Genomic DNA, 11028 nt, shown 5'->3' with positions numbered 1-11028 from the left:
TGTCAACATATTCTGTTACACCAAATACACAAAATAATGATCTTTAAAAAAGCATCATATGACCCCTTTAATGACACCATGCAATCCTTATTAATAGTGAAATTAAAACTAATTTTAGGCATAGTATTAAGAAATGTGCATTGTGCAATAAAGAAATAGGCCTACTCCAAATAAAGTTTAATTATTATTTAATGAAGTGATATGTCAATAAATATGTCAATAGATTTGAAATATACTTAGTATGAAATAAATTTATTTTAAATAAATTGTGCCATTGTCTTTTTTTTATACTAGAGGAACACAATCTTAGTTCATACATAAATTAATTTAATTTCAGTTTCTAGGTTTTTTGTGAGAGCACATTAATAATTTTTTTTCAAATGTCACATTATTGCATACATATTTTTCTGTTGTTGACAATTTGAAGATAATAATAATAATTTAATTAATTTGGGTTGGACCATTATTTTAAAGCCATCTTCAATATCAAAACTAATGCCTTACCGTCTCTTAAGCATTTTTTTTTTTTAAATAAATTGGCTTTCAAAATTGATCTCCAAAAGTTTGATAGCCTGAGTGAAATTACTCCTATTCTGCATCAACAATACAGTTGAAAGATTAAGGCTGCATTTATTTGACTAAAAACAACAATATTGTGAAATATTATTAGAATTTAAAATAACTGTTTTATATTTGAATATATTTTAATATTTAAGTAATTTATTCCTGTGATTTCAAAGCTGAATTTTCATTGGTCAATTACTGAAGTATTCAGTGTCACGTGATCCTTCTGAAATCATTCTAATGCTGATCTGGTGGTGAAATATTTCATAGTATTATCAAAGTTAAAAACAATTTAACATGCTTAAAAATTGTTGGGAGGTGGGTTCTTCGGTCAGAATCAGGATTCTTTGGTGATCGAAAGTTAAAAAAGAAAGCATTTTTAAATATAAATCTTTAGTAATATTATAAATGTCTTTACTGTTGCTTTTGATCAATTTAATGTGTCCTTGCTAAATATAAGTATTAATGTCTTTCACCCTATATCAATATAAATTTCCCCCAAAAAAAAAAAAAAAAAAAAAAAAAATACACTTTTGGAAGGTAGTGTATCTAAATCTCTTCATTCTCTCATCTTGTTCATCGCTTACTTGGCTCATTTCATTTTTACATTTCATTAGTCTCCCCTCAATATACACAAACACAAGTACAACCCCTCCCCACACCCCACACACACTATGACTGTGGGTGTCTTCTTTCCTAGTTGCAACAGTCTCTTGAGCAACAGAAAGTGGGACAGTTATGAAGAACTAATAGCCTGACAGACTGCATGCACCCTCTTTCGCCTCAAGCCATTTCCTCTCAACATCTTTCTCTGATCTCTCTCATTCTATGATGCCACTGATTCTACTCTCTTACATATACAGTGCACTCCAATATGCCCATGCACACTCAATGATTGTTGGAACAGGGCAGAGAGAAACCATCTGTGCTGCTGCCACATCTGAATAAACTGTCTTTCCTATTGCTTCTCTCTCATGTTCTCACATCCTCAAAACACTTATAATGTGCCATATTCTGCAGTTCTGTGAGCTGTGCATATTTACATATAGACCAATGACTTCAGAATGTGATACTGTATACAGACAGATAGATGTGCATGCAGATGTTATTGATCCCTAAAGAAAAGTTCAGGAAAGAACAGCCTCCGTAGTCAGCAGGATTCTATCCTACACAGGGAGACCCCAGTGGATACACAATCTCAAAACCCGGAGTAATCAGATTAACAACCCTCATCATCAGGATCATATCGTCAACATCATATCAATCTCACTAAGTGCTTTCACAATACGTTTCATAATTTTAAGCAGTTAAATATGACAGCAACTTTGAACCTCCTTCTGTAAAGAACCTCAACAAAGATAGCAGTACATCTACATGTCATTACTCAACCAGACAGTGGATAAGTGCTACAGTACATGGTTGTTTTGAGAGATTAAATGCATAAAATTTGACATGATATCATATAGCTTTTATCCTACCCCAATCTGGGTTTTAAAATTAGATTTAAAATAGAGGGAAAAGCACAGCAGACAGCTTGAAATGTGATGGATTGAATAAATAATGATCTTTTTTTGGTTTGAGAAATCTGTGTATGCATTGTTAAACAAAAGAAACTCCTGTCATTTAGTCACACACGTTGTTCCATGCCTATGATTTTCTTTCTTCTGTCATCATTTACATACTTCATGTTGTTCCAAATCTGTATGTATTTCTTTCTTCTGAGGAACACAAATGAAGATATTCTGACTGATGAAGATCATTGGGGTCCAAACTACAGTGGTCCCCATTGACTCCCCATCAATCGTATGTAACCAAAAGCCTGGAGTACGACAGGCCGTGGTGTAGAGGAGGGGACCTTAGGGACATACCCCGCATGAGGGTACAAAAAAGCTTTGGCCAGACCGGGCGCAGTCGAGATAGGAAGGGGCCACAGAAAGGGCCTGCAGATCCCCAACTCTCTTTAGAGAAGATATAGCCAAGAGAAACACAGTCTTTCACGTAAGAAGATGATCTGATATCTCCTCGATAGGCTCAAAGGGAGGCCTACAGAGAGCTTCTAGCACCACAGAGAGGTCCCAAGGAGGGACACGAGATCGTACCTGAGGCCTCAGCCTCATCCACACCGCGGAGGAAACGTGTAACAAGGGGGTCCTTGCCCACTGAGTGACCATCAAGAGGGGTGTGGTTGGCCGCTATAGCCGCCACGTAGACCTTCAGGGTGGAGTTAGTTAACCCCGCGGAGAAACGGGCCTGCAAGAACTCCAGCACTGTACCAATCGGGCAGTTAACTGGGTCAAGCAGGCGGTCTCCGCACCATGAAGTGAAGAGTCTCCACTTCAGGGCGTACAGTTTCCTCGTTGAGGGAGCTCTAGATTGGAGGATGGTCTCAACAACCTCGGTTGAGAGACCAGAGGCTATGAGTTGTGCCCCCTCAGGGGCCACACCCACAGCTTCCACAACTCTGGGCGGGGGTGAAGGATCATACCCTCCACCTGTGAGAGGAGATCCCTCCTCCAGGAATGCGAACTGCTCTCAGCGAGAGAAGTTTGCCCTGGGACCACACAAGGATCTGGTACGCTAGTTTGTACAAACGGCGTGAACGCAGACCTCCCTGGTGGTTGATGTAAGAGACCACCGCTGTGTTGTCGGTACGCACCAACACATGGTGACCTCTCAGGTCTGGGAGGAAGTATCTCAGTGCATGCAGCACGGCCAGCATCTCCAGGCAGTTGATGTGCCATGTGAGATGGCGACCACTCCACACACCGCGGGCAGGGTGGCCACTCTTGACCGCTCCCCAACCGGTGAGGGACGCATCCGTCGCTAGCGGTACACGCCGACAAGGAGCTCCCAGCACCGGGCCCTGAGATGTTTCCACGCTGCTAAATAATCTACTAAGGGAACCAGTCTCTTGAGATCTCTGGTGTATTTGGAGCTGCTAGCTGGGTACCCTGAAGCGGAGGACCAGCAGGAGACAGCCGAGCTAGCTGCTCGAGAGACCCCCAAAGGTGTGGCGAGGCTCTCAGCTCCGCTACGTTCCCGGGCGGAAAATACTGAGAGAAACACTCGCTGGAGACCGCTGCGCCCTGGAACACTGGCAGGGTTGGCAGAACGATCTCCTGAGGGCGCTGAGGAGAGACGGACACTGTGTAATGCGGTGCACCCTGCTCTTCCCCAGTAGGGGCTGCCCTCAGCAGTCCTGTGCTTAAAAATGTCAGGCCCGCTTCGTCGAGGGCTTCCTAGACTGAAGCACGACCCTCAGATCGGGCCTCGCCTTAGAAGCCCCCGACTTAGAGCGCCGCCATCCTCGGTCCCGCTGCGGGGGAGCGCGAGAGGCAACGCTCTGCTTTTGGACCTCCCTATATGAGGAGCTGGTACCCGGCTGGGGCTGCTCCCGCCCAGCAGCCCCCAGAGCTATAGAACGGCGAGGGAGAAACCGCTGGAATGCCGCCGCCTGTTTACGAGCCGCCTGGTATCTGTCGACGACGGAATTGACGGCGTCGCCGAACAGAGCAGAAGGCGCAAGCGGGGCATCCATAAGGCAGACCCTGTCCTTCTCTTTCATATCGGAGAAGATAGGGACTCGCCCGTCTCCATTCCCTCCACCAGATCCAGATCCAGCTGCGAACCCCGCCTCGGTGGAAGCGGGGCCAGCACCGTGAGGAACGCTGGTGAAGGCTCCCTCCTCAAAGAGAGCCTTCCGGGAGCGAAGCAAACGCAGTGGCAACTGCTCACAATACGGACAGTCAGCCCCCTCGAGAGCCGACACCACGTGCTCCGCTCCCAAGCAGACCACGCACAAACTGTGTGTATCTTCACTCCTAGAAGCTAACGCCGGCTGCACCTCACGTGCTTTTAAAGCTTCCTGGTCATGACGTCACCCGCCTCTGATGTCTCACCCATCGATTGGACTGATTACACATATGATTCAGAGCTTGGTATCGCTGAAGGTCGTTCCCCTAGCGTTTCCGACGCAGCTCGAGTTCCCGAAGGGGAAACACTGATACATTTTTGAAAACATCTTTTGTGTTACACAGAAGAAAGAAAATCATACAATTCTTGAACTACATGAAGGTGAGTTTCATTTTGGGGTAAATCCCTAAAGTTTATGTTGGCAAGTGTTCATGAGTCAGTGGCTTATTTGTGCTAGTCCTAACCACCTTAAACAATTAATAGGACATGCCCACCTCAACATTTAGATTAGTTTCAATCAACATAGTTGACAATCCGACATCACATCTTATCTTTGTGGAGGCTGTTCTTCCCCATGTGTGTAAATCCATGTATTAAGACCTCTGAACCACATTGCTTTTCTCTCTTTTCCGCCTATTTCATTCACATTAAAAAAAAATAAAAGCCTTACTTTGGTGTGATACCACCAATACCAATAAATCACTCTTCAGAAGGTGCATATTACTACAAACTCACACAAGCAAATATGCATGTTTGGTAATGTGACTCACCGTCCAGCCACCTCCGTCCGTGCTCATATCACAGTAGACCTGAAAGCCGGCGGGATAATGAGTGGGAAAAACAGAGTAGATGCCATCTTCTCTCTGACCGCTAGCATATATATCACTACAGTCCCGTGGACGGGAGCCTTGAATGAGAGAGAGAGAAAGAGAGAGTCAATCACAAAAAAACACAAAGACTAGATGGTTACAAGAAAGCAAATAGCTAAACTAGGCCAAGGCTAATTTAATGACCAAAGGAATATTGCTATAGGTTAGCCAATATAATTTTGCACAGGTTTTTCCAAGGCAGCTGGTGCTTCTCAGTTTACTGGTCTCTGCTCCCAAAAGAGCGATCCTTTTCCCTGATTATAGAAAACACTCTCCCCTTCACTGGCACACACTTGCATACAAGTGTCTGCTCCATACTGAGGTTCATTACAAGCCACACCTGTGGCTCCAGCAGACACATCAAGGCCTTAAAAGTAAAGTGGTAAAATGCTTTCAGACACATTAGGCCTCCCGAGAGCACAATTTAAGTACAGACACTTTCCTTCGTCTTCCAGCGACTCGACTAATGAGAATTCAGATCAGCGGGGGCACAAAAAGAAGACAATAGTTACGTGCGCTTTTTAAACACAGTTTTCCGTGAAATTGTCTGATGTTCTTTGGATTGAGAATCAATGAGTCAACAGTGAGAGGAGGATCAGAGCGCCTCTGCTCAGGGGACCAAAGTGCTTGTGATTCTGAATTGATGTCAGAGTACATGAGCTGCATCTGAATCGTTGCTCACCGGACCATAGAGCTTTCAAAGCCAATCACCTGAGCAAAAAATGCCATGTGACTACTCAACATAGTAGAGAGTATGCTACTATGCTTTTCTGAATTTGACTCCTCACTGGCAATTATCATTAGCTGTGATGTCAAAAGCATGATAGGGAAAAAGTCCATTTCATGCTTTTAAACAAGAAAAAGTCTCCAAAAAAGAACTTGTCACTAGTTACTATAATGCAATGAAATAATAGCAATACAGATGTTGCATGCCAATTAAATTGAATGGTTCTCAGAAGAGAAAGATGTCAACAAAAATCTGGACTCCTTGGGAGGAAGAGAGGGATGGATGGATGCTTGGAAGGATGAGGGACATGTGAATTAACAATGAAACATACACAACCGTTAAAAAGTTTGGGGTCAGTAAGTTTTTTTTTTTTTAAAGAAATAAATACTTTTATTCTGCAAGGATGCCTTAAAGGGGTTATCGGATGCCCATTTTCCACAAGTTGATATGATTCTTTAGGGTCTTAATGAAAAGTCTATAACATGCTTTGGTTAAAATTTCTCTATGGTAGTGTAAAACATCACCCTTTTTACCCGTTTTGTTGCATGTTCCTTTAAATGCTAATGAGCTCTGCTCACTCCGCCACTCTCTTCCTTGGGGTGACGAGCCGTACTGTTTACTTTACCTGCATTTAGCCATGAAACTTGCTAACTAGCTGGTTCATTCATAAAAAAACCTTTATACTCACTTCTTCTGTAGGTGAAGCTGGATCACAAATGATTTGCGCGAACATAAACACATTTAGGTAGTGATGGGAAACCGAGGCTTTCTGAACCGTTTGAGGCTTTCATCAAATTGTGCTGTAGCTTTTTAACACAATGCGCATTAGCGACATCTGGTGGTCAGACTCGGTTTATCCAGCCTATCTAACGAAACATTGCAGAGCAGAGGATGGTTTGAAAAAGTTTTTAATCTGTGCCAACCGGTGCCAACTCATGTCATGCGTAGTCTGGTCAATGGATTCACCTATTGATCAATAGTATAAAATATACAAGTGTGTGATTATAATTAATAATTGATGTGAGTAGTAGCAAAAACATTTTGGTTGTTCGAGGTCTCTGAGACCCCAGCTAGAACATGATCAAATGCAATAGATGTGTGACGTGCACACACACACACACACACACACACACAACCAAGTCAATGTAAAGTAAAACACAAGAGTCATGCGAAGCACCGATTTTTTTCAAACCAGCTGTCCCGACCTTCCGATACTGCATGACATTCGAAGCTTCAAACGTCATCAATCACGTGGTATTGTCATTTCGATGCATGCATCGGCTCAGTGTGTGATACAATCGTGCTTTGAAAACTGCGTCGGAGCATCGGAGCCTCGGTATCAATTGTCCCATCACTACATTTAGGTAGATCGGGGGGCGCATTCCCTTCAAAAACAAAAGTAATCCACTGCGTCTTCAGCGGCTCAGATGTCGGGAGTAAATGACGACTGCTATGTTCATTATTACATCCAACAACAGAACACCTCAATCGCTTAGGAGCCATTCTTGTCTATCCTTGCTCCGCATCCAAACCATCGCGGACTGTTTATGTTCAAACAACAGGTAAATGTGAATTTTGCATCCGATGACCCCTTTAAAATTGACAGCAAATATGTTTACATTGTTCCAAACAATTATATTTCAAATAAATGCTGTTCTTATTATTTGATTAATATCATGGTTTTCACAAAAATATTAAGCAGTACAACTGTTTTCAAAATTGATAATATTAAGAGATGTTTCTTGAGCACCAAATCAGCACATTTGAATGATTTCTGAAGGATCATGTGACACTAAAGACTGGAGTAATGGCTGCTGAAAATTCAGCTTTGTCATCACAGGAATACATTGCATTTTAAAATTATAATTTATATTGTAATGATATTTTACAATATTACTATTTTACTGTAACAACCCCAAACTTTAAAATAGTGTATATTATATAGTGGTGCAAATGGACAACAGACAGAGAGGTAAAACCCCAAAAATGTTAAATAAAAGAGATGGTCAGGGAGGCTGGATCCCCTACCATTAGCACAGCCTTTAAGGCGAACTCCTCTGACTGGCGCCCTCTGCAGGTCAGCCTTCACTCTGGCCTTTAGACCTCCAGTTTCCTTCTGCATGGCGTTTAGAGCATTGCTCACAGAGTTGACCACCTTCACCATGTTAATCTGGCTCTCGGACAGCAGCTGCAACACATACACAAACAAGAACTATTACACTGACAGCATGAGCTAACAAGGAAACTAGCCAGAAAAAAGACTGCAGGCAACAGACGTGTATTAAATCAGATCAGTGCGGTGGATCTCAGCTTATGACATTTTTGAATTTTTAGAGGAAATAAAACTTCTGTCATCATTTACTCAATCCAGTATGATTTTTTCTTCTACAGACCACAAAAGAAGATAACATGAAGAATATAGAAAATGACTTGCATTAAATAATTTCAAAATAACTTATTTTGTGCTCTACAGAAGTCTGGTAAAGGTCTGGAATGACAGTGATCATGTTTTGGACCCCATCTATATTTAATGTTTACTATCTCAAGATAAATCTACAAGGTTCCATTACCCAAAAGCATATCAGCCATTGTCTATAATATGCAATCTCTTCTATACTGAGATTTAGTTTAGTGACTTGGACAGCAAAATGTTGAATTATAGCTCTGTAGCACAACAGAAAACAAATATTTTGCCAAGTGTAGATCTTTGTTTGATGGCTTTAACTTATGGGAAATCTATAGGTTCATTTCCTGGACATATATAATGCTTTGAACCATTGATGTGAGCTGCTTATTGTCCACTGAAAATAAAAATCCCTTGTAGCCCATGAGAAGGCAAAATCAGTCTGGGAGACAGGTTCCATAAGGCTAGCTGTCATTTCAGCTCAAATGCTTGACATGCAATAGAGCTGTAAAGGTCTTTGTGCCAGATTTATGGTGTGATTTTCTGCTTGAGGCAGTGAGCTGAATCTGCTATTGCTTGTCTACCTAGAAATAAGACTATTGAAAGAAACACATACACTGACATACGTATGTGTGCCTTTCCCCCATAAACTTAAGAAATCTGACCCATTTTAGATGGAAAACCCTCTGTGCTTCTGTGAGCATGAGTTTGTGCTTGTTTCATTGTTTGTGAGGCACATTCAACATAATAAATGAGTGTCCCGTCCTCGCCTGCAGCTCAACAATGTGTCCTTTACAGTGATCTTTAAAGGACAAGTACACATTTGAACAGGACACACTGTCTATGCATGCTGTAACTGATGAGCTATGAACATAAACTATACTATCACAAAGTTTTCCCTTCCTTGTCCATAGATTTTAGGCAGTTTTTTTGAAGAAATTAGGTAAAATTGACCTGATTAATTCAAATAATGCTGTTCTCCGAATTTTCTATTCCTGGGGGTTGGAGTTGTGGAAGTAATCCTGCAGAATTTTTTTCCAAAACAAAATATGAAGTTAGTATAATCACAAACTAAACACAATTTTGAGTAATTCATGGCATGTAAATAAATATTGTTACTGAGTTTGGGGTCGATAAAATGCTTTCAAATTTTGTTGAAAGTCTCTTATGCTTACCAAGGCTGTATTTATATGATAACAAATATTTTTTATTAAAATTTAAAATATATGTTTTTTATTCATATATATATATATATATATATATATACATATACATACACAGTGGTGTGAAAAAGTGTTGGCCCCCTTCCTGATTTCTTATTACTGAAATAAATGAACTTTTCCACGACATTCTAATTTATTGAGATGCACCTGTATATATATATATATATATTAGGGGCTGCACCGATTAATCGACTTCAATGCTCTGCCATGATGCTTTAAGCTTGAAGTCGACTAGTCGCTGGTCCTATAAAGGGCGCAACAGGATAAGAAATCTTTGAAGGACTTCCACATTTACTCTTTGTTTCCAAACAGCTAAAATGACAAATAAATGCATACTCTGAAAGCTCTCCACAAGACATGTGAGATTATATTACTGGATGCTCGAAATTGAACGGGAGAATGCACGTTTTAAACATCTTATTGTACAGGTAAGTTAATCGCCGTTCTAATCTACTGCGCTGCTGCACTGTAACACACACACATAGGCTACAGACAGTAGCTCGTACACAGGGGTGCCGCTAGCAATTTTGGGCCCTATGAAAGAATATGAGGTTGGGCCCCCTTCCACACCAAACATACATTATATTGCCCAAAGTATTGGGACCCCCCTCTAATTAACAGGTTTGACAGGTTTGACACATTGTTTAAGCACATAATGATATTCTAGGGAATTGTGTGCTTCTAATTTTATACCAATAGTTTGAACAGGCCCCTTTTCTATTCCAACACAACAATGCCTCTGTGTATAAGGCAAAGATAAACAAAATAAAAAGATTGATTCAGTCAGTGTGGAAGAACTTGACTGGTCTGCAGAAAGCAAAGTCCTAATCCCAGGTGAACACCTCTAGTGTGACTTTAAATGCAGACCTTGAGGATCATTTTAGACACTTCCAAAACTGAAAATAACATTTTTAAATACATGAATTATGTTTCCATCTTTGTTGCCACATTTTTGGAAGTGCCTTTTTCTGTTCTAAAGAAGGGGGTGTCCCAATACTTTTGTCGATATGTATGTACAAGTCATTGGTGTTTGGTGATGAGTTTTTGGCTCAAGGTCTGCATTTAAAGTCATACCAGAGGTGTTCAACTGGGATTAGGACTTTGGTTTCTGCAGACCAGTCAAGTTCTTCCAGACTGACTGAATCAATCTTTTTTTTTTTTTTTTTTTTAACTTTGCCTTATACACAGAGGAATTGTCGTGTTAGAATAGAAAAGGGTCCTGTCCAAACTACTGGTATAAAATTAGAAGCACACAATTCCCTAGAATATCATTATATCCTTAAACATTAAAGGGGTGGTTGACTGGTATTTTTATAGGCTTGATTGTGTTTATGGGGTGCAGTCCAACATGTGTTAATGCTTCGTTTGTTAAAAAACGCATTATTTTTCACATAATTTACCTTTATTCCACACCGCTCTGTCCCTTCTCCTCTGAACACACTGATCATTTCCTGCTTTTATGAAGCCCCGCCCTCAGAAATACACGATGGGCTCTGATTGATTAGCTGGCCCAGTGTGTTGTGATTGGCTAAACCGCCTCTAGCGCAA

At 41.1% G+C, this 11028-nt stretch overlaps 1 protein-coding gene across 1 annotated transcript in view; it reads right to left on the bottom strand.

Annotated features, from left to right (window-relative positions):
• Positions 1–11028, bottom strand: part of fibcd1b (fibrinogen C domain containing 1b) — an 87705-nt gene that overhangs the window by 30190 nt on the left and 46487 nt on the right. The window contains exons 3-4 of the mRNA XM_016502808.1: positions 7882–8041; positions 5028–5164 (exon numbers count right to left, since the gene is read on the bottom strand). Coding sequence (XP_016358294.1) covers positions 5028–5164; positions 7882–8041 — 297 coding nt within the window. The remainder of the gene's footprint in view (positions 1–5027; positions 5165–7881; positions 8042–11028) is intronic.

This window comes from Sinocyclocheilus anshuiensis, unplaced genomic scaffold (assembly GCF_001515605.1).
Source record: "Sinocyclocheilus anshuiensis isolate Anshui unplaced genomic scaffold, SAMN03320099.WGS_v1.1 scaffold438, whole genome shotgun sequence".
Taxonomy (NCBI): domain Eukaryota; kingdom Metazoa; phylum Chordata; class Actinopteri; order Cypriniformes; family Cyprinidae; genus Sinocyclocheilus; species Sinocyclocheilus anshuiensis.
Note: the sequence above shows the minus strand (reverse complement) of the source record. Positions and strands in the feature narration are given on the sequence as shown.